The following is a 26,092-nucleotide window of genomic DNA, read 5'->3' on the forward strand; positions in this document are numbered from 1 at the left end:
AGCACTGAGCTGTAAAGGAATTTATGTATTTTTCAGGGTTATGCTGCTGTGATCAAGCATACATTATAATCTACACATTTCCTACCACTGGGCTGCTCCTTTTCACAAAGGATCAAATCACAGATGTTGTCAGCATGGACTTATGTTCCATGATACCTGCCTGCACACAAAGAGGGTACCAGATGATGTGTAGCTATATAGAAGTGAAGCATTTCTGCTTATATTTTTTACACTTATCACTGAATCACTGGCTAACCAGATAATTAGTAGAGGTGTGTTCTGTTTTTGGACTTGAGTTTTATGGGAATTCCAGCCAAGAAACCTAAATGAGCACTCCCACTCTGGGTTTCTGAGTGATTTTACCAGCACCATCGGCTCCTCTGGCTTTCCTGTTGGTGACTTGTGAGAAATATGACATTACTGCAGTGCTTCCTGGGATGCACCCTCTATAGAGCCTCATTAGGTAAGTACTGTGACTCCCAGGAAGCAGTCTGGCAGCCTCCTTTTTCAACATCAGGAAAGATGATGCCAGTAAAATAACATGCAACCCCTTCTGGAGGTTGGGAAAGGTAGCTACAAGATGAGTTGATTTGGGTTTTTGGATTGTAATCCCTAACTCACCAAATCTCCACTGTATCAAATGGGCCTACTCTAGTCAACGATTACTCCTTGGTTTCAGCCAATGAGTAATTAAGATGGAGACCCTAAGTATATCTGAAAATGGAATGTTACCTACTTGTCAAATGAAGTAGAATTATGTAGATTTTCCCTTTGCTTTTCATGCTTTAGATACAGGTAAGTACACTTGAATCTCTGACAAAACGTATGGCCATCTGTGCCAATTCCATTTTGCTTCATTCCATCTGTGCCAATTCCAAAATGCTTCATTCCATTTTGCACACCAACAGAATATGGCTGGGTAGAAGTTAATAGATAGTTGGGTTCTTTTAAGTTGGCTTCTGGGACACAAACTAGAATTACAAGGGAGACTGCAAGTTTTGTATCCTAACTGTGGTCAGATTATTTTGCTAATACACAACATCTGATGTTTTTAAAAACAGGTAGCCTGAAATTCTATGATAATTCTAATTGATGTGTTTTGGGTTCTTGTGCAAATATCCACAATGTACATAATTCATTTTAAATAAGTCTTTAAAAGTCACCTGAAAATTCAATGAAACATTTGAACAAAGTGAATGTGTGCAATGATATAGCAGCAGAAATGAGGTTTTTTTTTTTTTAAAAAAAAAGCTGGCAGTATTACATTAGTACCAATAATTCCGTAACATAAACATGAAACTGCTCCAAGTATGACAAGGAATATTCAGGAAATGTTTTGAAACAGAACTCTGTATTTTTTTTAAAAAAATAAAGCAGATGCCCAAAATGAATTTTAAAACCAACACTCACATATTTCCACTCTAACAGACTGAAGATTTAGCTTCTTACCGGCTGAGAGTACTATGGGTTTCCTTATTTTTTCTAGCGGGCCAGATTTTATGTAGCAACATGGAAGGATTTGCTGCATGAAAGTTTTGGCACAGCGCTGTTGTGCTAATTAGTAATGACAAAAGAAGAGAACGCAGTACCGCTGGGTATTTATGGTTAGGAATCATCATTGTACCAACTCATAGTGCTCTTTCTATATTTTACTACACAGCTAATTCTGTTGTCTCTTCTTGATCTAAAATATAATGAATAATAAAGAAAAAGGTTGAATGCGTCAGTCATTAGGAAGATGGATGTCTAGTGCAGCTCACCTCCCCACACTCTAGAGTTCATTGGGCACTGAATTCTAGTAGTGGTGCATACACTTGAATGCAGGAGAACACAGCGTGAACCCTTACCTTTCCAGATAGGACAAAGACTTCTGCTTGAATCCTAGGAGAGCTACTGCTTGAAAATGGGGATTGTTTCCCCACACCCTGGTTTTAAAAGGCTTTGTGGGGAGGGGCAGAGTTGCAAGACTGCCCTTTCTTTCCTTCAGCAAAACATGGGTGTCTCTGTGCATGTCCAGATGCACCAACTCACTCACAAAGTATTATTATAAACATATTAATTAACACAGTACAGGCTTGATTTATCTATTGTTTGTAGCAGGCTTAAAATCATTTATCTACCCTCATATCACTATCAGTATAGGACAGACTATTTCAAGGTGGCTTTAAAATATAGGACACAATGCTTATTGATCTTTACAGATGTTCATGTTAAATAAATAAACACTTTAGGCAGTGGTGCAATTTGAAAAAAATCAACAACATGAAACAATGAAAATAAAGCACTCTTTGGTGGTTTTAGAAAAATCAGTTGGTGATGATTTAAAAATCCTAAGAAAATTAGGATAATCAAAAGTAGTTTCATAGCTTGGAGCAGGTACAGTTTTAGACTACAACTCCTAGAATTCTCAGTACCATGCTGACTGTGGACTGTGAGCGAAAAAAGTAACTTCTCCAAGCACTGGTCATGTTATAAGCAAAAAGTAATATGAAAAGGTGCATCTTCTCAATGCCTCCCTCTCCATGGAAAGCAGTCACATTGTGTAAATGTGTAAATTATGGAAGAGCTACAACAGCCTCCTCTCTGTGTCTGTCTGTCTGTCTCTCTCTCTCTCTCTCTCTCACACACACACAGACACAATTCTTTGTGGTGACAGAAGATAAGTGATTGCCATCACATTTTGTACACTATCATCAAACAGAGAAGAAACTATCTTAGTAATAAGAGACTTAGTTAAACTGAAGGCTAAAATTTACAGGCCATTATCTTTACATCTTGGAACTCTTCTAATATTTAAAAAAGCAAATCAATCTTACAGTTACAATAACTTTGGGGCATTACACAACCTTCACCAAAGTTAAAAAAGTTTTCCAGCTGAATATTAAAATAGACTAATGCTTCCTCACCCCTTGACATTTCTGTTTTTTTTTTTAAATTGCCAGGAATGTCTGTTTAATTGACAGATATGTCTTCTTATCATCCATCTTCTTCAATTCTGATAGTTTAACGCAACACAGTTCTGGTTCTTGGTATAGGAGCACTGTGGAAATGATAAAAATGAAGTTTATGGGATGTCAAATACCAAAGCATATCTCAATAATTCAGACATTGCTATCAGTTAAAAATAAGCAAGCAAACAAAGAGGAGATTAAAGGACATGGGGAGGGGGAAACCATGAACTACATTACAAAAAAATAAAAAATACAACTTAAACAGCAAGGAAGGCACAGGCCTGCAATGCAGATTATGAATATTAGAAGCCAAGGAAGCTCAGGTTCTTAAAGAGAAAGCAGTGGGATCAAAGTACCATAAGCGTATCTGTTGTAAAGCATCCCTTTTCCTTCTTTCTCTCTGAGGCATCAGACTGTGGGAAAAGTGAGGAGAAAAGGTAAAGAAAAGATTGTTTTAAGACTAATCAAGATTTCAGAGGCTATTTTCTGTCACTTTATTGAGTTTCCAAATTAATTAGAGAATCAAGTAAGTACAAATGAATGTTGGAAACAGAGACTTCTAGGGGAGGAAAGGTCCTACCTTTTAGTTTCTCATAGTTAAGAACACACATCTCTAAATAAGTAAATAATGTTCTCTCACTCTTAGAAGCATGCACTTGGTGTATTTGTTCCCATGCATTAGATCTGTTTATAAATCCACCCTCAACTCTATTGCATCAATGTAAAATATCATTTCTTAAGCTGCTAACAACAGTTGGGTTGGAGTTACTTAAGTATTCTTGAAACTTGAGTTCCATAATCTTCCAATCCCATTTTTAGAAGAGGTTGAGACATATGTAACCATAAATCATAGAAGGTTACTGTACACTTTCACACTTCTAAATGGTAGACATACAGTACTGTATCTGTAAAGCAGCTTCTCTCTAGGGAGAATATCCACTCCGGCCACCAAGCACTGAATGTCTGTTGGAAGCAAAGAACTTACAACAGCTGGAGGGAGCTTCTCAACGCATTACAACCGCTACATAAAGGATCTGCCAGGCAGAGCATTTAATGACTGAAAGCCTAATCCAATACTTTTGCAAATTGCCCACACATCTTTGGACTCTCCTAGGCTAGTCTTAATTTAAATTGGGGAGGGGGGATTGTCATGCCTCAAAGGCTCTCAGGACCCCTGGGTCCTCTAATACACTGGTTCTTAACCTTGGGTTACTCAGGTGTTTTTGGACTGCAACTCCCAGAAGCCTTCACCACCAGCTGTGCTGGCTGGGGTTTCTGGGAGTTGCAGTTCAAAAATATCTGAGTAACAAAGGTTAAGAACCACTGCTCTAATACAGTGGTCCCCAACCTTTTCTGAACCATGGACCAATTGGGGGGGCAGAGCATGCTTGTGGATGGGCGGGGCACGCTTGTGTGCATGTGTGGATGGGCAGGGTGTGCCTGCGGGTGGAAGGGGCACCTGTGTGCACATGTGTGTGGGCTTTGCATGTGGGGTGTGTAGGTGGAGTGCATGCGGGGGGGGGGAGATCTGTCTCCGCAGCCCAGTCCTGCCATGGACTGGCACTGGGGACCCCTATTCTAATAGCTCCTGAAAACTGTTTTTAAAATTAGAAGTATTTTAGAAGAACCTCGTGGCGCAATGGTTAAACTGCTGTACTGCAGCTAAAACTATGCTCACGACCTAGGGTTCAATCCCAGGGAGCTGGCTCAAGGTTGACTCAGCCTTCTATCCTTCCGAGGTCGGTAAAATGAGTACCCAGCTTGCTGGGGGTGTGGGCAATGTGTAGCCTGCGTAATTAACTTGTAAACTGCCCAGGGACTGCTTGAAGTGCTATGGGGCAGTATATAAGCAGCATGCTTTGCTCTTTTTTTGCTTTGTGTTCACTAGGGGGCGCAAAGAGGCCTTTCCAGTTAAACAACCGACTTTTAAAAGTTAAACCATTTCTTCAGTGAAAAAAACTTACTGTTATGTACTGTTATGTGACCTTTACCGGGGGGGGGGGGAGAAAGACCCTGCGAACAAAAATTCATTCCACTCCCTTGGGAATGTTCCTTTGACTGTGTTAGATTTCCACACTCTTCCTCTATTACACATTAATTCAAGCTATACTGATCAGGTGTTGGTGCACTGTGGCATATTTTATATGGATAAATTTGCTATTTGAGAGACTGGGGTAGGAAGGAGAACAGTCCCCTATTTCTCTTCCTGGTTGTGTGCCACAACACTGCCTTTCCTAGAGGGATAGTGAGACTACAACTAAAATCAGCGTCCTGTTGTTTAATGTTTCAGAACAAAGGACGAAAAAGAGGGAAATATAAGCAGAAGTTGGATGAAAAGGAGAAATCCCACATTGTTTTGAGTAACCAAAGATTATTTACAGTTTAGAGTTAAAGTATTAATAAGATTTGACAGCCAACACAGATGTCATTCCCTGAAGAAAAGTGGATTTTTAAAAATCTATTATGGGCTACAGGTGAAATCCAATACTACTCCAGCTGGAGAAGACTCACTGAAATCAATGCAGCAAAAGTCCGCTATAACTAACATGTCTTACTCTTTTCTAGGCATCTACTCTGGGTAAGATTAATGTTGGGTTTAATTCCATGCAAAATATCTGTTTCTGATGTCGAAACTTCAGAATAACATTTCAAATCTGTTCCACTTAAGTCTTTAGCTCAAATCAAGATGCTCCGGTATATTTAAACAATAAGACAGATTCATTAGGCCTACATCTTTCCAAAAAAGGCACCCATATAGCTCCTTCAGTACAACAACTTCAGTACAACAACTTCATTCGTTTTTCACAATTCAAAGAGCTGGTGATGACCTGTCTATACAGCCCTATACATCTAGGGTCCAGGCTATTCTTCAATACAAGCCTGCCTAAGCTTTGAGATCTACTGAAGGGGCCCTTTTTCACGCTTCCAACACCTTCAGAAGACCATTTCTTGGAGCAAGAAAAAGTCTCCTGAGTGAGTGCTCTCAGGCGCAGGAACACTTTGTCCAAAGAGGCTACCTCTATCCCCTCCCTTGCTGTCCTTCCTGCCAGCAGGCAAAGACCTTTTAATTTAGGCACATCTTTGGCAAACAGTAGCCTCAAACCAGTGAAGATTAGGTCCTTCTCTCATTTTAAAAACAATAGTTTATCATTTTAGTGCATTTTTATTTATTTTGTTTTTAAACTGTATTGTAAGTTGCCTTGAGTCCCAATTTTGGGAGAAAGGTGGCATGTAAGTAAAAAAAATTTAAATATATTTGGTTATAATTTATATTTTGGTTATAATTTATATTTTGGTTATAATTTATATTTGGTTGTAAATATATTTGGTTATAATTTACAACCAAATGTGTACAATAATATGATTACAATTATATGATATAATACAGTGGTGACTTGCTTAACGAGCACTTTGTTTAACAATGAATTCGCTTAGTGATGTCTTTTTCGGAGCATTTTTGCGCTCTGTTTAACGATGGTCCCTATGGGCGATTTTCGCTTAGTGATGCTGGGACCATGCTTTGCATAACTATTAATTTTTTGGGTTCCCTGTTTCACTTAATGATGGTTTAAACAGCCTCATGTTTGCTGTTTTTTAAATGTTATAAAGTTAAGGTTTACTGTTTAAAATGTTTAAAATCATAAAGTGCACTTAATAAACCCTTTGTTAACCAAATTTGACTTTGTTCTGACTCTTTTTTAATTTGTTGTTGAATTTTCCCCCCACTGAGATGCACTGAATAGGTTTCAATGCATTTCAATTGGGGAAGTGCGTTTCGCTTAGCAATGTTTCCTATGGCGATTTTCGCTTAAGGATGGCAATTCGTTCCTATTGGGATTATCTGGTTTTCAATGCATTTCAATGGGAAACCGCGTTTCACTTAGCGATGTTTTCACTTAGCGACGAATTTTTTGGAACCAATTAAAATCATTAAGCAAGGCACCACTGTATATGAGATAGGCTTGAACTCTGTGTCTACATGCACTGTTTCCATGCTGCCCCCCCCCCCCGGTGCAGAATTATCAATCAGCTCTTGGTACAGCTAGCCATACTATTTTCCCACTTCGTGCAAACTAGAATTGAAAAAAGCACCACCACCACCAGCAGCACTGTGGGGCACAAAAAAGAGAGGATCTGTGCAGGCACAAGACCTGAATATGTCTTGGCATGATAAGCCAAGTTCTGTTACAGCCAAACTACTTCAGGTTTTTTGCCCCAGCACAGCTATTGGATCAGAACAGAAATGGACCTAATTAGAAGTATTTGAAGAGGGTGTACTTTGAAATAAAGCCATATTGGTGATAATCTTAAAATAATCCAGAAAAGAGATGGCAATTGGCCAGCAAATCTGGAGCGAACAATGAATCCATAGGAACCTTTTCTTTCACGAACCTGAGGTGAAAATTAGTGGGTTGTGAAAGTAATTATTATGAATCCTGATGCAATCTCTCACACACAGGAGGAGAGCTAGCCTGTGCAGCCTTGGGCAAGCTGCCAAGTCCCAGGATGCCTCCACAGTAAACCACTGAGTACTTGAAAAAGATCCCCATAAGTCAGAAATGACTTGATCATGCATACACACAAACACACACACACCCATTGGAAGATTCCAGGAATGGCAGTATGTCCTTTCAATAGATTACTCTCACACACCAATAACTCAAACACGAATGTTTTCAAAATAAAAGTGGACTTCTAGAGACTTCTGGTTTCATATTTTGGCCTTTTTGGTGGTCTGAGTGGCTCTTGCAGGGCCCTGAGAGCAGAAAACTGGCCCTCAAACCTGCCAGTGTTGCCTTTCCTTGTTCCATTTACGTTTACCATTTCCTTCCTGAAATACATTTATGAAAGTTTCTAGAGTTAGCTCAGCTAAATCAGTGGTTCTTAACCTTTGTTACTCGGATGCTTTCGAACTGCAACTCCCAGAAACCCCAGTCAGGAAAGCTGGTGGTGAAGGCTTCTGGGAGTTACAGTCCAAAACTCCTGAGTAACCCAAGGTTAAGAACCAGTGAGCTAAATTATGAGATTTATATACATCCTTACATCATATGAGACAAGAATTTTATGCACAGGAGAGTGTGCACAGTTCAGTCTTGCTCCTGTCCACTTTACATAAGACCCTCTCATCTCTGATATTCAGCCCCTAGATGGTCCTTGAATGCAGGCCTTTGCTTCCAATGGGGTTCCCCACATCTGATTTAAACTGACCAGAGTTTCTTTCACAAAAACCAAGCAAAGCTGTGTGGTATTACTTCAGGAGTAACATGAAGCTATGATTAGCTTAATTTTTGTAGCAGATGTTTTTGGCCTCCTTACAGCTCCTTACAGGTGGAGGAGATGAAGTCTAAAGCTCACTATTGCCATCCTAAACTATGTTTTAGAGGCATGCTGTTGCAAAAGGCCACCGATTTAGGCAGTGGAAGTGCTAATTTTATTTGAAGTTCAATTCCTATTAACTAACCATATTTAAAGTTCATGACAGTAATTCTCACCTTTTGAAAGTGCTTTTTCTTGCAGTAGACCTGGTAGTTCGTTTATTAAGGCCTGCATTGTCAGAAATGCTAGGTCCAGACTGTTTACTTTTCTGAACACTGGACTGCAGAATTACTCTGAAAAGAGTAGGAGAGAGAAGTTATATAAACCAAGCTGCAGAATATACAGTGGGGAGAAAAATGATATGGTATATGGTTTCACACAAGGATGCCTTTAAAAAGAGTATTTGGGAACAAGAATGTCACGGTCTCCCCTTAGTGACTATGTGGTCTTAGTTCAATTCTTCCTTGCTTTAAAATGATTTATGTAGTAGTAGTTGTTTTTTTTTTGGGGGGGGGGTAACTTCTTACAGGGAAAAGCATTGCTTTTATCTTTCCCAGGAATACCAGCAGCAACTTTATGAAAACTAATGCACACTCCTACATTCCACATTAATTGGATTGGGCTGGTCTTAGATGTGACACCCTAAGATAAATCTACTCAATATAGTCACTGGTTCTATGAAATATACAGAGCACAACAATAAAACCTTCTTATGTTGTACCACTAGAATTCCTGTTCAGGGAAGCTAGTACTTCTATATACTAATTCTGAATTGCCATGTGTTGTATGTCCAAAGAATGAAGAGGAAAAAAGTTCTTTAGTTTTCAGTGGACTTGATCAACTACTGCACAGAGCAGAAATCTGAGGTACATGGGTCAAAATCATTGGAGGCAATTTTCACTGTAGTCTTCCTGATCCTCACCAAACATGGTTTTGAACAACTGGAAGACTGCCCAGAACAGTGTGTGGATTGGGGCTAGAGGATGCAGTGGAGAGGAAGAATCAGAAAAATGACAGCCCCTCTCCCTTCTGATGATGATAAGGTTCTACTATGATCTTGGTTTCCTTCTGCCAAATGGAAGCAGTGCCAGCTCTGAATCTGTCCAAATGTGTTTAATGAAGCAACATTATTGAAAAGCAAATACTGTACTCTCAATTATGCTTGCCTATTCTGAACGTGGACTATTTTCTCTGGAATTTTCTTCATTCATCTCTCATTCATCGTGCAAAACAGAACTATCTAAAGCCACACATCTAAGCATATGAATGTGGTACCCCCACTGGACTGTTAACATTTCAAGCTATGAATCAAGATGGATTTCATTTAAATCTAACTGATTTAAATCATGGTTCAAATTTTTTAAAATTGGATTTTTTTGACAATTTAAATTTAAAAATTGATTTTTTTAAAAAAATTATGATTTAAATCAATTTGATTTATTTTTAAAAAATCATTAATTTTTATTCACCCTGCTATGCATGCTCATTTGGATTTCCATTCCTTCTTGAAATGAAGATGTTAGTCTAGCATGGCTCTGACAATGGCAAACTGGAATACTCTCCCTATGAAGGGCTGCCTCAGTCTGTTTCTGGGAGCTATTAAATGAACTGGAAATAGATTTCTGTTCAGAGAGAAGACAATGGATGATTACTTATTTCTTTTTTCTCAGATGGGGGAGATTATGTATGCTTTTAAAATTACTGCTGTGTTTAAAATGTTGTTTACTAATTTAGGCATATGGAAAACTAATCTAAATGTATTATAAGAACACAACTATAGAAAAAGTTCAGTTTTTTAAAACATCTCTTTTACAGAAAGAAAAATATTTCTGAAGTACAGTAGGACTAACGTATCTGGCGGGGTTCAATACCGATGGTTTCAATTATCTTTCTGGTTTTGTTTCCATTTGCAAAGAAAGCTTCCGCAGGATGAATTGTACCTGGAGGTTTGTAGCGCCGCCCCCATTTCTATGGCAATCCGCGTTTCAGTTTACAAATTGTCTGCATTATGTAACGTTAAGGAGAACACATTAATTTCGTAAACCGAGGTACTTCTCTCTCTCTCTCTCTCTCTCTCTCTCTCTCTCTCTCTCTCTCTCTCTCTGTGTGTGTGTGTGTGTGTGTGTGTGTGCAGTCTACTTTACTTCAGAAATATTTTTCTTTCTGTAAAGGAGATGTTTTTAAAAAACTCTCTCTCTTTCTCTCTGTAGAGGTTAGTAGGAGAGCAATTAAAACTTCAAAATGATAGGAGGCGAAACATCTTTTGGCCCTCTAGGTGCTGCTGGATTGCAATTTCCATAAACTCTGGCAAGAAAAGACCATGGTGCAGATGAGGAGGGCTGCAACCCAAGACTATGTGGGGATCACAAGTTGTGTGCCTTATGATAAAACTTTTCCTCCAGCAATAGCTTCTATCTTCAGGCACAATTGAAAAATGCATGTTTAGAGAGTAGTTCTGATGTAAGACTGTAACTGCAGTGCCAATGGTAAAGGGGGAAAAAGCTTAATCTTTCAGTGTAACTGAAACTATAGCAAATGTGTGCTTCTATCCACTAGACTAGATCATCTTGTTTGGTTACAGTGTAGTTCATCACTGCTGTAAGCTAAAAGAAAACAAATGTATCACCAAGGTCTCTATAAACAAATAAATTCAAGTGTTCCAAGTACAGATAGGCTCAAGTATATATGTTGATCGTAACATTTACTGTATTTTTATAATTAAAATATAGGATGGTGCAACTTTTCAGTAATAACATTTAGGGCAAAAAATAAAAAGTTGCATCTAGAAGGCATATTTAAAGAAACTCTATCTTATTTTTGCAGGTTTGAATTAGCTGTTATGACATATTACACCAGGATGTATAAAAGGTAGCTTGAAAAACATTAAAAGCAAATAAAAGCTGTTGAACACAGCATAACTTTCTGATAAAGAGATATACAGGAAAATATGAAGTATTCAGAATGGCTAGGGGACATACCTCATTTTAAAAATTTGATGTAAGTTAAGTGACAAAGTATTATCATGTTCTGTAAACTCTGTTTTCATTACCCTCCTAAGTGAGAGAAACATGCAATGTAGGGCTGTAGACTGATATTCAGAACAATAGCCCCAATCTAGAAAATAAATTTATGTGTTTCTATCTGCCTGAGTGCAGAATATACTTTGCCTACAGCACAAATCTACTCCTGCTATCTGGAAGTAAGAGCCACCCTGTTCAATGTGCCTTAAGGTTAAATGAGCATCAGCTTGCAGCCTTAAGTGCCTCACCTGCCTCAGTACATGCTGTCTTTTTACATTTGGTCTGATAAAAATACCTATGCTAACCAAATTCTTTTCATACATATCACTCACTCATTCAAAAACACCACATTGCTACTACAACATTTTCACCACAGACTATCCAGGCTAGCACACAGACAAGAACACTCCTGAAATTATCTGGCAATTTTCAAAGGGGAATCCAAAGGCAATGCAAAGTCATTTACTGGACCTTGTTTGGTTTAAAAGAAGAAGAAGAAGGAAGCAATTAGAAAAGTTAAATGAACTCTTGCAAAGAAAAGAGAAGCAAGGAAAAGCTTTGTGCATGCATTAATGGATGAGGTGAGAAGGTGAGCTACTGTATAGAATGTAACAGGGACACTTACACAGTGGCTCTCTCAAGGGAGGTCCTGGGGAACCTATGTCCTTAAACCATCTAGACAGTATAGTAGGTTGGGAAGAAGGGAGCCACACACAATCCACCAGATGACAATGCTACTCAGGGCAGAGACCAGCATAGCTAGGAGACATCTAAAAAAGGGTGAGGGTGGGGAGGAGAAGATGAACATGAAATCAAAGGGGGGGGGGATATTCAAGAATTTTAGAAATGAATGGTACAACATTTCAGCCAGTTGCCATTTAAGAAGAAAAATTTCTATCAACAGTGACTAGGGAAAGTATTTTCCACCCTGTGCTCCAAGGCCATACTGTTTTTTTTCCCTTAAAGAGTACTTTTTTCCCCTTCATTTCAATGTAACTAAAATGGTTAGATTGTAAATACCTCCAAAAACTAATAATGATTCTACAAATCACCTTCCACCTCAAAAAAAACTGCCTCAATGGGAACATAAGGTTAGCGTTGTTAAAATGGCATTTCAAAAATGGCCACAAAAACTTGATAAATTCTCTCCACAGGATGCTCAGTTGTTTCACTAATATATTAATATTATATCTGATCTAATGCCAACAGACGCCCATGCATGCACATATACACGTTATACAAAACAGCACAGAGACACGCATTGCTTTTTGACATTTAAAATTGTGTTTCAAAAAGCATGTGTTTGGCCAGATGCATCTTTTTCCACAAATGAAAATGGACATGGCAAAGGAATTTTTAATAGTGACACTTTCACATGTCACAATCTATTCTAGCACAGGGAACCACCTTTCTCAGCAATTCTCCTAAATACAGAACCCCTGAAAGCAAGAATCTTCTGACAAAAATAATGCGCATGAAAAACAATCTAAAAATATTGTTTTAAGGCAGCTGACTCTGCTTTAAAAATAGACAGTGGGCGAATGAAAAGCTTTTTAGGTGTTAATGTAATGGGCCAACTTAAGGAAGTATATTGTGGTCTGGCCAATGGACTTAAAAAATTAGAGAATGCAACCCTCACCATGACAGAGAAGTGACAGGTTTTGAGAACATGAAACACAATGAGAACACTAGGATATTGTGGCAAAAGACAAAAAGAGAACACTTACATACTGAAGAAATGAATTAACAGGCACTTTTTTGAAATGAACAAAAATATAAGGAATGTCAGTCTTCAAGAAAGCGGCAAAGAGGCAAGCAAAATAAAATTAATGGACATAAGCAAAATAAAATTAACTTACGTTAGTGGGACTAAGTTTGCTTTTGCCTGCCTTTTACTTTTCAGAGCACGAAGTTTATCTCCTTGCGTAACTGTGTGTGTTTCTTCTTCATCACTGTACTGTAAACAAATGGTAAACCGCTGGAATTATCTAAATTAAATGTCAGAGTCATAATACTGAAAGATCAGATTTAATACATATAATCTGTGAATTGAGCTTTGATTCCAACACATCAACTGATTTTATTTTATGTAATTTTTTTTAAAAAAACTTTTCAATGTTTTAATGTCTTTGTGTATTTAGTTGTTTACGGAAAGTATCAAACTAAGAGGATGAAATGTTTGTATACAGAAGACAACCACAGCAACTGTAAAAGAAAGAAGGATTTCAGTCATTTGGACACACATTTTTGAGTGGAACTCCTGCTTTATCAATGCTGAAATGTGTGTACACATCTGTTTTATAACCAAAGTTTTAAGCCGAACTATTACACCCATACCTCAGTTTGTAGAACGTCTTTTCATCTTGTTCATTAGTTGCATATTTCCCCTTAATCTTTAAATGCTTATCAGGAAAAGGAATACAAAAGAACATACAAACGAAATGCAACCACTCTTTCCTTTATTATGCCTATATTTTTTATAGCAACACCCTAAGATTTACAACAGCACAACATTCGGATGATTACCGGTTCTGAATCTTTTCTGTTGACATTCTGATTTTTGGAATCATTAATTGAAATGTCATCTACTCCCGAAAGGATTTTTGTAACAGCAACTTTCTGCGTCTTCCTTAGCTTTGCACGAAAAATATCACCCTCCAACCAAAGTTCTGACTGTTTTCTATTAAGGAGAGAAAATGTGTTAATAATCAACTAGTTCATGACCACATTTATAATCCAATCAAGTAACTTAATGAGAGTGCATTGGTCAAGCACTTCTCCTGCTACAAACTCAATTATGAACAACAGTTCAAGTGATGATTCTGTCTACTGGATTGTACCCAACTGTCATGGCTCTTCCATTTGCCAAAATGCTTTTGGTCCACCACAGGTTTCCATTACTGAAAAAATAGGTGATTCCCTCCCCCACCCCATCTTCTCCTTCTGCAGCTCCTCTAAAAATTGCTCTGGAGGAATGTAACACCCTGTGGAACAGTATGGATGTTCACATCTTGGACTTTTTTTGTTTACCATTTTTAGTGTGGTATTTGTTTGATTCTTTTAAATATCTGCATACTTACTGTTTTTTAGCTTTTAAATATCGTATTTTAATGATGTAAGCTGTGTTGGATCCTTTTAAAGGAGAAACGGAGGAGTAATTTTTTTTAAATAAAGCAAATAAACAAACAAATAAACATGAGAGCTTGTTGATGAAAATCTTCTCTGCCCCTTCCATCAGCAGAAATTCTGCCAGTTCAAAAGCCTATCTGCAAAAAGAGGGTTGCAGCAGCTGACATAGCCCTCAATGGTTAAAAGTAATGCCAACTAATATATCATACCAACCCTGGGAATTTTACTGAAAGAGAAATATTTCTGGATACAGTTATTTTTGTCTTTGCGTAATTAAGACAAATTTCAATATGGCAAGTCAAGATGATTATTATCTGTCTGCTGACAGGCTTAGTGGGACAAAGACAGGCTGCTGAGGGAACTCTACTTGTCATTCATAAGAACAGCAGAACTAGTCCCTGCTACAAAGGGAAACAAACTATTGCCAAACCTTAGGCCTCTGTAGGCATTTAGAACATGGGAGCAGGGAGACGACTTGTAGCCCTACTGCCATCTGCTGCATTCTTCACAGGAAGGGATCAGTCTAAAGAGGAAAGTCTCTGTTTCATTTGTGGGCTCCCCATGCTGTTGAGGACCCCGAAAAATCAGGATTCCTGACTACATGGGGGGGGGAGTTCACATATACAGCAGCCTCTGCCCTCTTCAGACTCTCCTTCATATGGTGACAATGGCAGGCAGGAGGCAGGCTAGGGATCCATGTCTGTTTCTTTAATCAGGTCAACCCCTTTCTGAATACCTGAACAACGCTCTTGTTTCTGCCCCAAGAAGCCAGAGATATACATAACTTGTTCCTAGGGCTATTTTAATGGTTTATCAGGGATGAGTATTATGTTGTGTCTTGCAAGATTAGGATGACATGTTTTTTTTTGAAAGCACAAGGAGAAGATCTGTGGTTTACTTTAGTTGTTCATTCTTGCAAAAGGGGTGGTGATCACATACACTCGTTCACAAAAGCCAGAATTCTTTAGATATCCTTGTGCACCCTTTGTATCATTAGCCTAACCCAATTAAGCACATTAGCCACTGAATACTGCTAATAGTGTGAAAAGTATCAAAACAGATAAACACCACCAACTATAAAGATTTGATTATAGGTTGACTGTATTATAATTTCTGTCACAATTCACATGTCACGTTGAGCAAGTAAGCCACAGCAAGGAACAAAAACAACCCCAAGCAGCATTATAAAGGTTGAGAAAGGTTCTTTTCAAGAATACTTGATAAATGCTCCACTCTCATTGATTTACAGGGTCCCAACTGGATAAGACCCCTCAACAAAGAATTACCAAGTCCCTATGTGATTCCTCCCCTCCAGAGGAGGGTGAGAGCAACATTGTTAGGGGGTTTCTGGCCCATGTTTTTGTAATCTACGCAAATTATCTCTACAAAACACTCTCCTGTCATTGGACAAGCAAAGGATCATGTGCAGTACACATAGACTACTTCTCGACTGTTAAAAAAAAGGGAGGCACTGTTCAACAAGATGGTTGTTGAAAAAAGAGGCAAATTACTCCATTTGATGGTCCTACTCCTCAAAATGTCTGTGCAAAGTATCTGATTTTGTCATTTTCTGCATTCTGCATCACTTGTATTAAAGGATTATTTTATATTAAGTATTAGTTGCATTATTTTGATTACTCTGAATAAGAAATTGTTCTCTTGTAGTGATAAGTTCTTGTCAGTGAGAAGAGTACTTCTGTTGTTCTTCATCTTCACATGCAAGGCCAAGAATCTGAGGGTTTACATCCCTCATCAAGATAATGGGTGTTCTAGGATTCTATTTACCTTATTCTACACATATATTCCAGAAAATAAGATGATTATCGCATGTGTGTGTGATCCCAGGGGCTAGGGCCAGCACCAACATTCCTCACTACTTGCATTAGCATTGACTTAAATGCTCTAATTAGTACATGTGCTTATAATTTTACTTACTCTAACAAGAAGTGCTGCTGTGATCCAATCACAGAGCCAGGTCTGCAAATCCTAATCCAAGCAATAGCTTCAGCTGCAGTCATTCTGTAATGCTTCATAATGTAACAGGCTATAAGTGTGCCGGTTCGGCCAAGTCCAGCTGTGTAAAACAAAAGAAAGTTCATTCTTGTTCAAGCTTTTGTACACAGCTCCTCATTCAAGCTTTAAGCCAAGGGTGAGGAATGTACAACCCAGCAGAGGTTGCAGGAGTATAATAGCCATCAACTCAAGCTAGCACAGCCAAGATGGATAAATGATGGGAGCTGCAGTGCAGTGAAATATCTGAAAGTTCACTGCAATCTCCAGTCCTGTTCTGACATTAGCAAGACAAACCCAGTAATTGTTGTATGTTGCCCATCCACCCAAATAATTTAGGTCCTACATTCCTTCAGTGTTTACAAAAATCACATTTTTTTTACTGTAAGCCCCAAAAACCTGTAGCCAGTATGACATGGATTTTGGGAGTTTTAGTCTCTTGAAGGAATTTTTCATAACCCTGTCTTTAAATAAGTGCTTTACAACATGAAGTCCCATCTATGTCCCATTTGTTAAAGATGAGGACTGTGGCTCAGTAACAGAAGGTCTTTGTTTCATTCTCTAGCATTTCAAGTTAAAATAATCAGGCAGCAGGTGATGTGAAGCACCATTATCCACCCGCGACGTGGGAGAACCACACTAGGCAAAGCAGACAATATTGGTCAATGAGCCTCATGGTGCAGTGGTTACACTGTTGTACTGCAGCCAAAACTCTGCTCGTGACCAGGGTTCAATCCCAGGCAGCTGGTTCAACGCTTTCAGACTTCCATTCTTCTGAGACTGGGAAACTTGCTGGGGTAGAGTGGGGCAATGTGTAACTTGCACAATTAAACTACAAAACTGCCCAGAGAGTGCTTTAAGCACAATGGGGCAATATATAACCAGCATATATTAGATGGGCTAATGGCTTGATTTGATACAAAGCAGCTTCCTACTTCTCTTAGAGTGTAAACAGCTAGGGAATGAACAAACCCAATATTGTACGGCTGTTCTCAGTTCCCCTGTATCTAAATTGCTCTTACCAGATCATCTCAGAAAGAATATTTTATACATGATTAATTCAGTTTCAGCAGCACAGATTAATATCTTGAAATGGTTTATAGGATGGATCCAGTGGCCCCCTGAGATTCCCATGAATGCTTGACACTCCTAGAAATTAAGTGGGAGCAGTTTTTCTCCTCCTTGAAAGAATAATATAATGGGTAATGGAGGCTCTCACAGAGGTTAGAACAGCTCCTCTTTAAACTACTGTTTTTGAGCTGCGGCTTCCGGGATTTTGTCCGAGGTGAATTCTGGGAGCTACCCTACAAAAGAAACAAAAGCCCCATGTTTACTAACCACTACCAGGTGATGGAGAGGGATGCTGAAAGATGTAGTCTAACAATAACTGAAGGGCCACAATTGCTCACCATGACCTAAAACTTGTTTGATCGTAAGTTTCCAGGTGGAATCTGGCAAACAAATGTCAGTATTCAAATGCCAGAGATCACAGCAGTTTGACACAAGATGGAGGAAATGTTACCCTTCAATGTTTAGAGAAGTGAGAAATTCTCCCATTACATAAAACTTCACTTTTTCGAAACAAAGAACTAATTGTGATTCAAATGATTTAAACATGCAGCACAAGGCAGTACTCAAGATAGATAAACCTCATGAAGAGGCAGGGGTTCATAATTCATTTTACGCACACTATTATAAAAAGATATAATCACTTGAATTCACCTTTGCAGTGAACTGCTATAGCACCCTCAGAATTTTCACAAATATTTAAGAATGTTTTGACAATGGTATCACTAGGTATACTTCCATCAGCAAAGAACAGATCATAATGTTCAAAGCCGGCATCTCTAAATCGCCTTGCATCATACATTCTCTTATTCAAGCGAATTACAGTGGAGATATTATGTTTTCTGAAGTAGGGAAAATAAGCCTCAGGAGCATGATGTGGATAACCTAGAAAAAAAGAAAACACAGAAGAAATAATATTCATGGCAGTGTGGATAGTAGTATCTTGCACATCACCAAAGCCAAGAAGTCAAACCCAAATATTTTCTTTTTCAAATAATTTTTTTCCTTAGCTGATAATGCAGTAAATTAAGTATAAATAGCCATATTTTATGTCTGCTTTGTATTCCTCCTTTCTTTTAACCAGGAGAGGTGAACTGTCCGTCCACAGATGTCCGCATGTAGCTGAAAGAGGTTCTGCTGGCCTACATTTCTCTTCTCTCCCTCCTTCCGATGGTGTGCCCTTGGAGGGTACTCTGAACAGAACCCCCACAGTCTCCTATCACTGACTGGATCTTGCAGAAACTCCCTCCCTGACTTCCCCACACAGGAGAGGGATAAGGATTAAGGAATCATCCCCCTCACCCAATTGCAATTTCCCATCTTGGCTTTAAACATACCATTTTCAATTCTGCTTTTTGAATGAGGTCCACTAAAGGCAAGGAATTTTTTTGGTATTATCCAGTTAAAGTCCCCATTTTCTGCCCTCTGTCAAGAAAAACAAAATAAGACTGTTTACCACATCTCTAAAATATCCCTGAGGTTTGATATATTTGCTTCAGTGAACAGAGTGAAGATGACAAGGAATGCTGATGTAAGGTTTTGCAGTATAAGAAACGTGTACCTCCAGTTTCAGCTGGGATTATAAACCGCATGCTCTCACATAGTCATGCGACACCCTTAAGTGTATTAAAACATCTTTTGATTATTTACCTTACTTTCCTTGACTCCATATTTTTAGATATAGACTATCTTGAAAACAGAAAAAATCAGAGCTATAAGTAATGCATGCCAGTTTTATGCCAAAGACAGTCTCAGCAGTAATTATATATAGTCAGCAATAAACACAGGGTACTTACCTCATAATGCTCATATTCCTCTGCATCAAATGTATTGAAATCGAGGAAGCCATACTGCAAAGCCTGAAAATCAACAGAAGACCAAATTAAACAATCAGAAGTCATGCAGAAGAGATACTGAGAATATCATTAGCAAGTCTCATTCACTTACCTTCCCTATCTGAATTAAAACTTTAGGGAAATACTCTAAAAAGACTACAGAAACGTCACTGCAAACAAGTGTGACTAATGAGGTGAATCCAGGAAGGTATAATGTTCTACTTGCACAATGAAGATCATCCCACCTCCCTGCCATCTAATTAAAAATAATCAAGATTTTCATTGGCCATCTACTGGCCAATGAAAATCTGCTTGTGGGGGGGGGGTCAGAGGACCTTCTGGAATCCAAAGCTGTAACTAAAAATTTTGACATCTGGGGTTTCACTGCTTTATGAACTCGACTTAGGTCACACAAGGTTTACAGGACAAAAGGAGGGGTTGGAATGGGTCAGGCTAGGTGCACAAAGTACCCACTTCTTTTGTGTTTCTTTCTGCCTGTGGAGGAGCAGTGAAAGCAATTTAAACACTTGGGACGGGGGAAGGGAGGTTCTATCTTTCCAACTGCTAATTCCAACAGACAGGCAGGTATCCTTCTATCAGTTTGAGCCTTCTTAATTTTGACACACTGCATCAAGGCTCCAGCAGCAACCTCCCTGCCCATTCCACTTATGGGCATGCTAGAGCCACGTAAGACAGGGAACAGGGAGCTGGAGCAACAGAAGTGGAATGATGAAACTGGGATCTTCTATGCCTGGAAGTGCCTTCCAGATTTTGTAAGGCACCTTTGGGTCCAATTCACTGTCATTTAGGCTTGCCATCTCTTTCTTAGTTCTTTAGTCTTTCTGCCAGTAGCATTTTAAATTTACAGCTGTTCAGAGTTCCATGCAGTTTTCAGTGAAAGGGTGGGGGGAAGCTGTGACCATCCAGGGTATAAACCCTAAAACATTTGTCAGGCCCACTTAGCATAACCAGTAGCATTGATAAAGGACTGTAGGAATTGTGTAAAGATCCAAGAGGTTCCCCATACCAGACATAGGCTTCGAGGTCAGTAAAACATGGATTTTACTAACCTTATTTACTGCATGAAAACAGTCAAGCAGTGTTAGGTGAAAACTGCAGGTACCAAAGGCAGCATCCCTGCAAGAAACACATACCTAATCTCAGTTTTTCGATTAATATGTTTGTTTTGATTTTTGTTGTTTTTTTTTAAACAGAGAAACCAACAACAACAAAAAATAACTATCAGGTCAAGTACAATGAAAAATATATTGCTTCACTGAATAGAGTGAATAACACATTGGCATATCTATTCAGTCAATTGTTGGTAAATAGAACACTCTCATGTGTAACTAATTCTATTTCTTTTTGTTAGATTCCTATCAAAATGGCATCCAGCATTAATGACTAATTTGATAATTAGGTTACCTTAAGAAACTAATATGAAATATTCTGACATTTCAACCAACTGAATAATCAGACAACTACGTACCTCCAATAAGGTAAAGCTGGAGTTTAGACCCCAGGTAGATCCTATGCACGTTCTCCTAGGACTAAACCCCAGAACAACTATCCCATCTTTAGTAGGACTGAAATATGAATCCCAAGGAGCTGAGTAGGACTTATTTCCAAGTAGATATGCATAGAATTCTGCTTACATTTCTATTATAAAATATACACTATTCATTTCTCAATTATTGCACACATGTTCACTTCAAACAGGGGTGGAGCACTTTTGTGGCTCCCGAGGGCAAATGTTCACTCCAGGGACCCTTCTAGGGCCGTAGAGATTGCTAAAAAAATGTCAAAAAATGAAACTGTTAGTAACTAGTGAAAAGTGAATCAACAGGCTTCCATAGGGCTGCAACTCACTTTTATTTTTGTTTTATTTGCTAGAAAAAGAGAGGGCTGGGTGAAGACAAGGGGTGCAAAGATAGCTGCTGAGGGGCACATTTTGTTCATCTCAACCTAAAATACCCATTCCAACCTAAAATGTCCAAATTAGACATTTATAAAAAGAAATGTTTTGAATTATGTCTCAGTGCTATCTCTTAACCTACAACATAAAAAACCCTATAATCCCACCAGTGTTAGATATTTCATTACTAGATCTGGTTAATCATCAGGATTTATGGATGACAGAGTTTCCTAGGGAACCTGTTAACTAAAATAACTAAAACAGTCCAATAATGATCAAAATAAAGAAAACCTAGTTCCCAAGCTTCTGAAACACACCAAGAAATGGAGTTCACATAACTGTGTGGCTGGGGACAGTTGTCTGTGTCCTCAGTCCCCCCCACGCAATCTGTGAGAGAAAGTAAAGGGGCTACCATCTGGGGCCTCACAGTCAGTCCTATTTGGGCACAATTTAACAACAGCATACAGAGAATGAAGAATGACAGCATGCCACACAGCATCAGCACCCCCTCTATCCACACACAGAAGAGGCGGTGGGAACATTTGAGAAAGCTCATTCCCATCCAGGACTGCAAGCTCTCCATTACACACATTTCTCCCCTGTGCATGGATGGCTGAGGGAGGCCAACAATGGTATAACCCAGAGGCGTAGGTGCAGATTGAGAAAGTGGACTTGCCCATTAAAGTTCACATTAAAATATAATAGTCTTTAAGGTGCCACAACTTTTTTTACCTTCTTTATTTTTCTTTTCTTTTTCTTGAAGTACAGACACGTTCTACATCATGGAGGCATACATACCATGCACCTAACTCAAAAACAATGATATCCTCCTCCTGCCCATCACTGAATTTTCACCCCTGGTTTTAATGTTGCAAAAGGTAGTTAACTAACTAGATAAAATATGAGGACAGAACATCTCCTCTCCCCCAGAGAAAGCTGAATTTTCAGAAAGAATGCTCCCAGAAAGCACTGGGGTAGGAACAGGAAGCTTGGGTGGCGTTTGGCCTAGTTAAGTCTCAAGATAGGTAGAATTCCCAGAAAGGAGAATAATGGTATTTGTAATCCAGAAAACCTCCCATCTCTGCTACCTGGCTGTCTCGCAATGCTGTGTCCAAGGCCTGATGGTCTCTGTTCCTTCCAACCAACCTCTGCGATACCTGACCTTTCCTGATTTGCCACAGCTCTGTTTTACTTGGCCATCATCTCACCTTGCCAGACATTTATGCTGTTTTATTTAATTGCTAAATTGCTGACTTTGAAACGAGGCAGATTGAAATCCTCAGATATTAGAAGGGCTGTATACGTTTTGAAACAAACAAACAAACAAACTGAGTAGATTACTTTCCTGGACGATAGAAAGTCAGGGTCTAGTTGTAGGATTTCCAGTGCATTGTACGGGTTGGAAATTCAGCTGTAATATGAACAACTTTGGTTGTTCATTCTTTAACTGCACATTATACAGGATTCTATCTCCTGCCCCTTTTAAGAGATGCAGGAATTGGGGCTTTATGAGCCATATATAAAAAGGAACTTCAAATAGCCAGGGTATGATTGTCTCCCCATTAAAAAAAAAAGATGCAAAAAATATTATTTTTAAAGACTAGATGACAAGTACATGCTTTTTATTTACCTGAAAGGAAGATATGAAACATTTCCAGATAATAAGTGCCTGTATATGGTTTCTGGAGATTCTTTCAGATATAGGATCTATTTCAGAAAGAAAAAGAAAAATGTTTAGATAGTGCTTTTAAGGACTTAACTTCAATATGCAGTATTGTTTTTTTAAATAAGTCTCCCACAGAAGCAGGATACTGTATATAGCAGAAGGTAACATGTATGCAGCCTGGGAAACATAGTAGACACAATGTAATATAGGTATCTCCTTGAAGCCAATAATAAGACAATGGAATTGCAGAGCAAACTGTTACACATATGTTAAGTACTCTTCAGGCTGCAGGTTTTGTAACATTTTCCTCAGAAGCCACAACCTGATACATCACCAAGCTGGTGATTTTAAGTAACAAGATTCATTAAACTTGAATTTGCAGATTTAACAACATTCTGGCATGTACGCAACTGAGCCCAAGGTTCTGGTTGCACAGCATTTCAAACAAGCTGTTCTCACCATGTGGCACCACATCCATGTAGAAATCATACCATACCCATAAAGTATCAGTTGAGCTCAGCCACAACCATCAGTCTTTGCCTGATTGTAAAGTTTAGATCACCATTCAATATTATCTGTATTTCTTACTTCACAGTAGGATAAACCGAAGACTTTGGGAAACATAAAACTAACTTTGTCAAAGTCATACCCACTGGAATACTAATATCTTAACTGCTTCCACCAAGGCAAGATATGAACTGTGATTATCATCATACCACCTTAAAAATAAATCATGTATACTTAATAAAAGCAAATTTATGCTCCCTTTAAAAAAACATAAAGAACTACACAAAACATTGTAAGTCAGCAGATGCACGTTTCTACCAAATTTTAACCAAATAAAAAAAAGTTGAAATAGCCTGAATATTAGCTATTATAATTTTTTCAACCGGTGTCTCAGAACAACTGTATTCTCCTTCTAGGAGGCTACAATTACAGGTGAAATCTAATTCAGTTCCTGCAAGTCTCGATTATACAATTAGCATTCTCAAGACAATACTGCTCTATACAAGGTAATTATGCGTAACATGGATTGAGGCTGCAGGCCATGTTTCAAGAACAGTCAAGTCCTGTTTTGATGAACAGATGTTACACTCTTAGCAACAAAACAAGCTATTACCATCAACCTTGAAGGGAAGGTTCACTGGCCATATGCTCTGGTACAGTCAATGCATAACAACAGCACTCAAAGATTTTGGAAACCAGAGGCTTTGCACTGAACAACCAACATCAGGAAATTAGCTACTGTGGGTCCCGTTGGAACCTGTCCCAGAGGCTTGGTGGCTGAAAAGTCTCCTAGCAATAGTTTTATGGGTTCTATCTTGGTTTTGTCATGCACAACAACTTTTATTAAAGGTACAGAGTCAGCCCTCTTTCCCCATGCTCCCAGGGGTTTTTGAGCTTCTGGCAGTAACCCCTGGGGGCACATTTTGTCTGATTGGGACCCCAGTTAATTTCACTGGAATTCTTGAAAGTCCAGGTCTGGAGAAGTGGGTGGAAAAATATGAGTTCCAATCTGAGATGCTTTTATGTCCTTTTATGGAGGGCTGATAAAGGCAGATGATGGAGACCAGACTCTGTGGTACTGCTTTTCCTGGAGCCTCCTTTGCCCTGCCTGTTACCACTTGTGTCTCCAATGCTGAAATTGGATTGGGGCAAGCTTTACAGCTCCTGTTGGGCAGGAAGGACACCAAGGCTGGGGTGGTGCTGGATCAGAGCCTTAGCTCCCTGAGCCCTTTACCAGTTAAATGGGCTGGGGGAGGTAGCTCACTTGTCCTCTATTCCTGTTTGCACCTCTGTGGAAGCACAGAAGATGTGGCCCCAGTGCTCGACTGCCTCTTCCCATGTCTCTCCTGCATCTGATGTGGTTGACAATGATAATCCTGAGCCATGAAATCCAATCCTCTTATTATCGTCACCCCTCTTTCAGCTGTCCTGCATCAGGCAGTGGCCTTTCCTCCACCTGCAGCAAAACATCCTTGCTGGCTAGGGACACAAGAGAGTTGCTTTATCCTGGGTTCCCCTAAGTTTGTGGGGCAGAACCCAGACAAATGTGCTGGGGATGCCCAAGGCAAGTTTCTCACAGCTACAAAATTCTAACATTAACAGTCAGACCACATTTTTAATGTAGTACCTGAATGAAAATTCATTAAAAACAGTCAGGTAGATCTGCACTGCATGTGGAAGTGCATGCACATGAGGGGAGCACTATGTTTTGCAGATGATACAATTAACACAACTTCCTAACAAAAACCATCTACATGATATTTCGATAGAAAGCTGCAAAGGCAGCTGAAATATGAGGCCAGTACAAGACATCTTTTAAATGGAGAATCCATTCTTTTGAAAGCCAGCCTTCCCAATAAAACAACTGATAGCCACCATCTTAATCCAGGTGCCCAAGGCTGTCTCCACATCATGCTGTAAGATAACAAGGACAGTTAGCTGTTATAAGCACTTCAGTGCAATCCCTTGGTGTGGCTCTTATGGCAGCTATTCTTTCTCATCTTTTCAGGGCTCAAATATAATGGGTTCAACAAGTTGCATTTTCAATAAGATAGGGTTGAGCTATCTGCTGGCCTCCAGATGTGGGGTTGCAAGTCCAGTGGTAAAGGATGGTGGGAGCAGCAGTACAAACACCATTTGGAAGGCCACAAATTGCCCAAGCACTTCATAAGAGATGGTCTAAGGCAGTGGTTCCCAATGTTCTTGAACTACTAGTCCCAGAAATCTAGGTCAGCAAAGCTACTGGTGAAGGCTTCTGGGAGTTTTAGTCCAAGAACAATCTGGGGATCCAAGATTGGGAACCACTGCTGCTCTAAGGGGCAATACATACAGGTCCATCATGGGGACCCATGATGAAGTTATGGGTTTCCTACATGGCAAGTGTAACCCATGACAAGTGCAAATAACATACATGCTGGAAGAATCTGAGTGTACGTGTATATTCCAGGCCATTGCAGGCTGAAGATCAGTTCCTGAAAGCAGTCTCTTTCACAGTCAATGGAGTCTTGCTGCATTAATCAAGCTGGAAAAATTCAGATGACTAGCTGAACATAAGCAAAGCAACTAGTTGCTCCTGCCACATTTCCTGGCTAGGCAGCTTTACAGCCAGGTTTTTGTTGTTGTTGTTGTTGTTGTTTTTAGTGGCACTGGCTCAAACTTCAAAATAAGGCTACACA

At 39.1% G+C, this 26,092-nt stretch overlaps 1 protein-coding gene across 7 annotated transcripts in view; it reads right to left on the reverse strand.

Moving 5' to 3' along the window:
• Window positions 1-1,247: 1,247 nt before the first annotated feature.
• CDC14B (cell division cycle 14B) overlaps window positions 1,248-26,092 on the reverse strand; it is a 59,741-nt gene continuing 34,896 nt past the window's right edge. For 3 of the 7 annotated variants that reach the window (XM_072992341.2, XM_072992346.2, XM_020803281.3), the window contains exons 5-15: window positions 22,875-22,951; window positions 20,400-20,466; window positions 19,291-19,353; window positions 18,832-18,919; window positions 18,149-18,379; window positions 16,352-16,490; window positions 13,814-13,967; window positions 13,147-13,244; window positions 8,444-8,560; window positions 3,308-3,364; window positions 1,248-3,040 (exon numbers count right to left, since the gene is read on the reverse strand). In XM_072992341.2, coding sequence (XP_072848442.2) covers window positions 3,004-3,040; window positions 3,308-3,364; window positions 8,444-8,560; window positions 13,147-13,244; window positions 13,814-13,967; window positions 16,352-16,490; window positions 18,149-18,379; window positions 18,832-18,919; window positions 19,291-19,353; window positions 20,400-20,466; window positions 22,875-22,951 — 1,128 coding nt within the window. In that variant the 3' untranslated portion in view covers window positions 1,248-3,003. Of the gene's footprint in view, window positions 3,041-3,307; window positions 3,365-8,443; window positions 8,561-11,912; window positions 12,058-13,146; window positions 13,245-13,813; window positions 13,968-16,351; window positions 16,491-18,148; window positions 18,380-18,831; window positions 18,920-19,290; window positions 19,354-20,399; window positions 20,467-22,874; window positions 22,952-26,092 lie in introns of all 7 variants that reach the window. The other 4 variants (XR_013542078.1, XM_072992344.2, XM_072992342.2 and 1 more) reach the window with 4 other exon arrangements.

The sequence above is a fragment of the Pogona vitticeps genome, chromosome 2 (assembly GCF_051106095.1).
Source record: "Pogona vitticeps strain Pit_001003342236 chromosome 2, PviZW2.1, whole genome shotgun sequence".
Taxonomy (NCBI): Eukaryota; Metazoa; Chordata; class Lepidosauria; order Squamata; family Agamidae; genus Pogona; species Pogona vitticeps.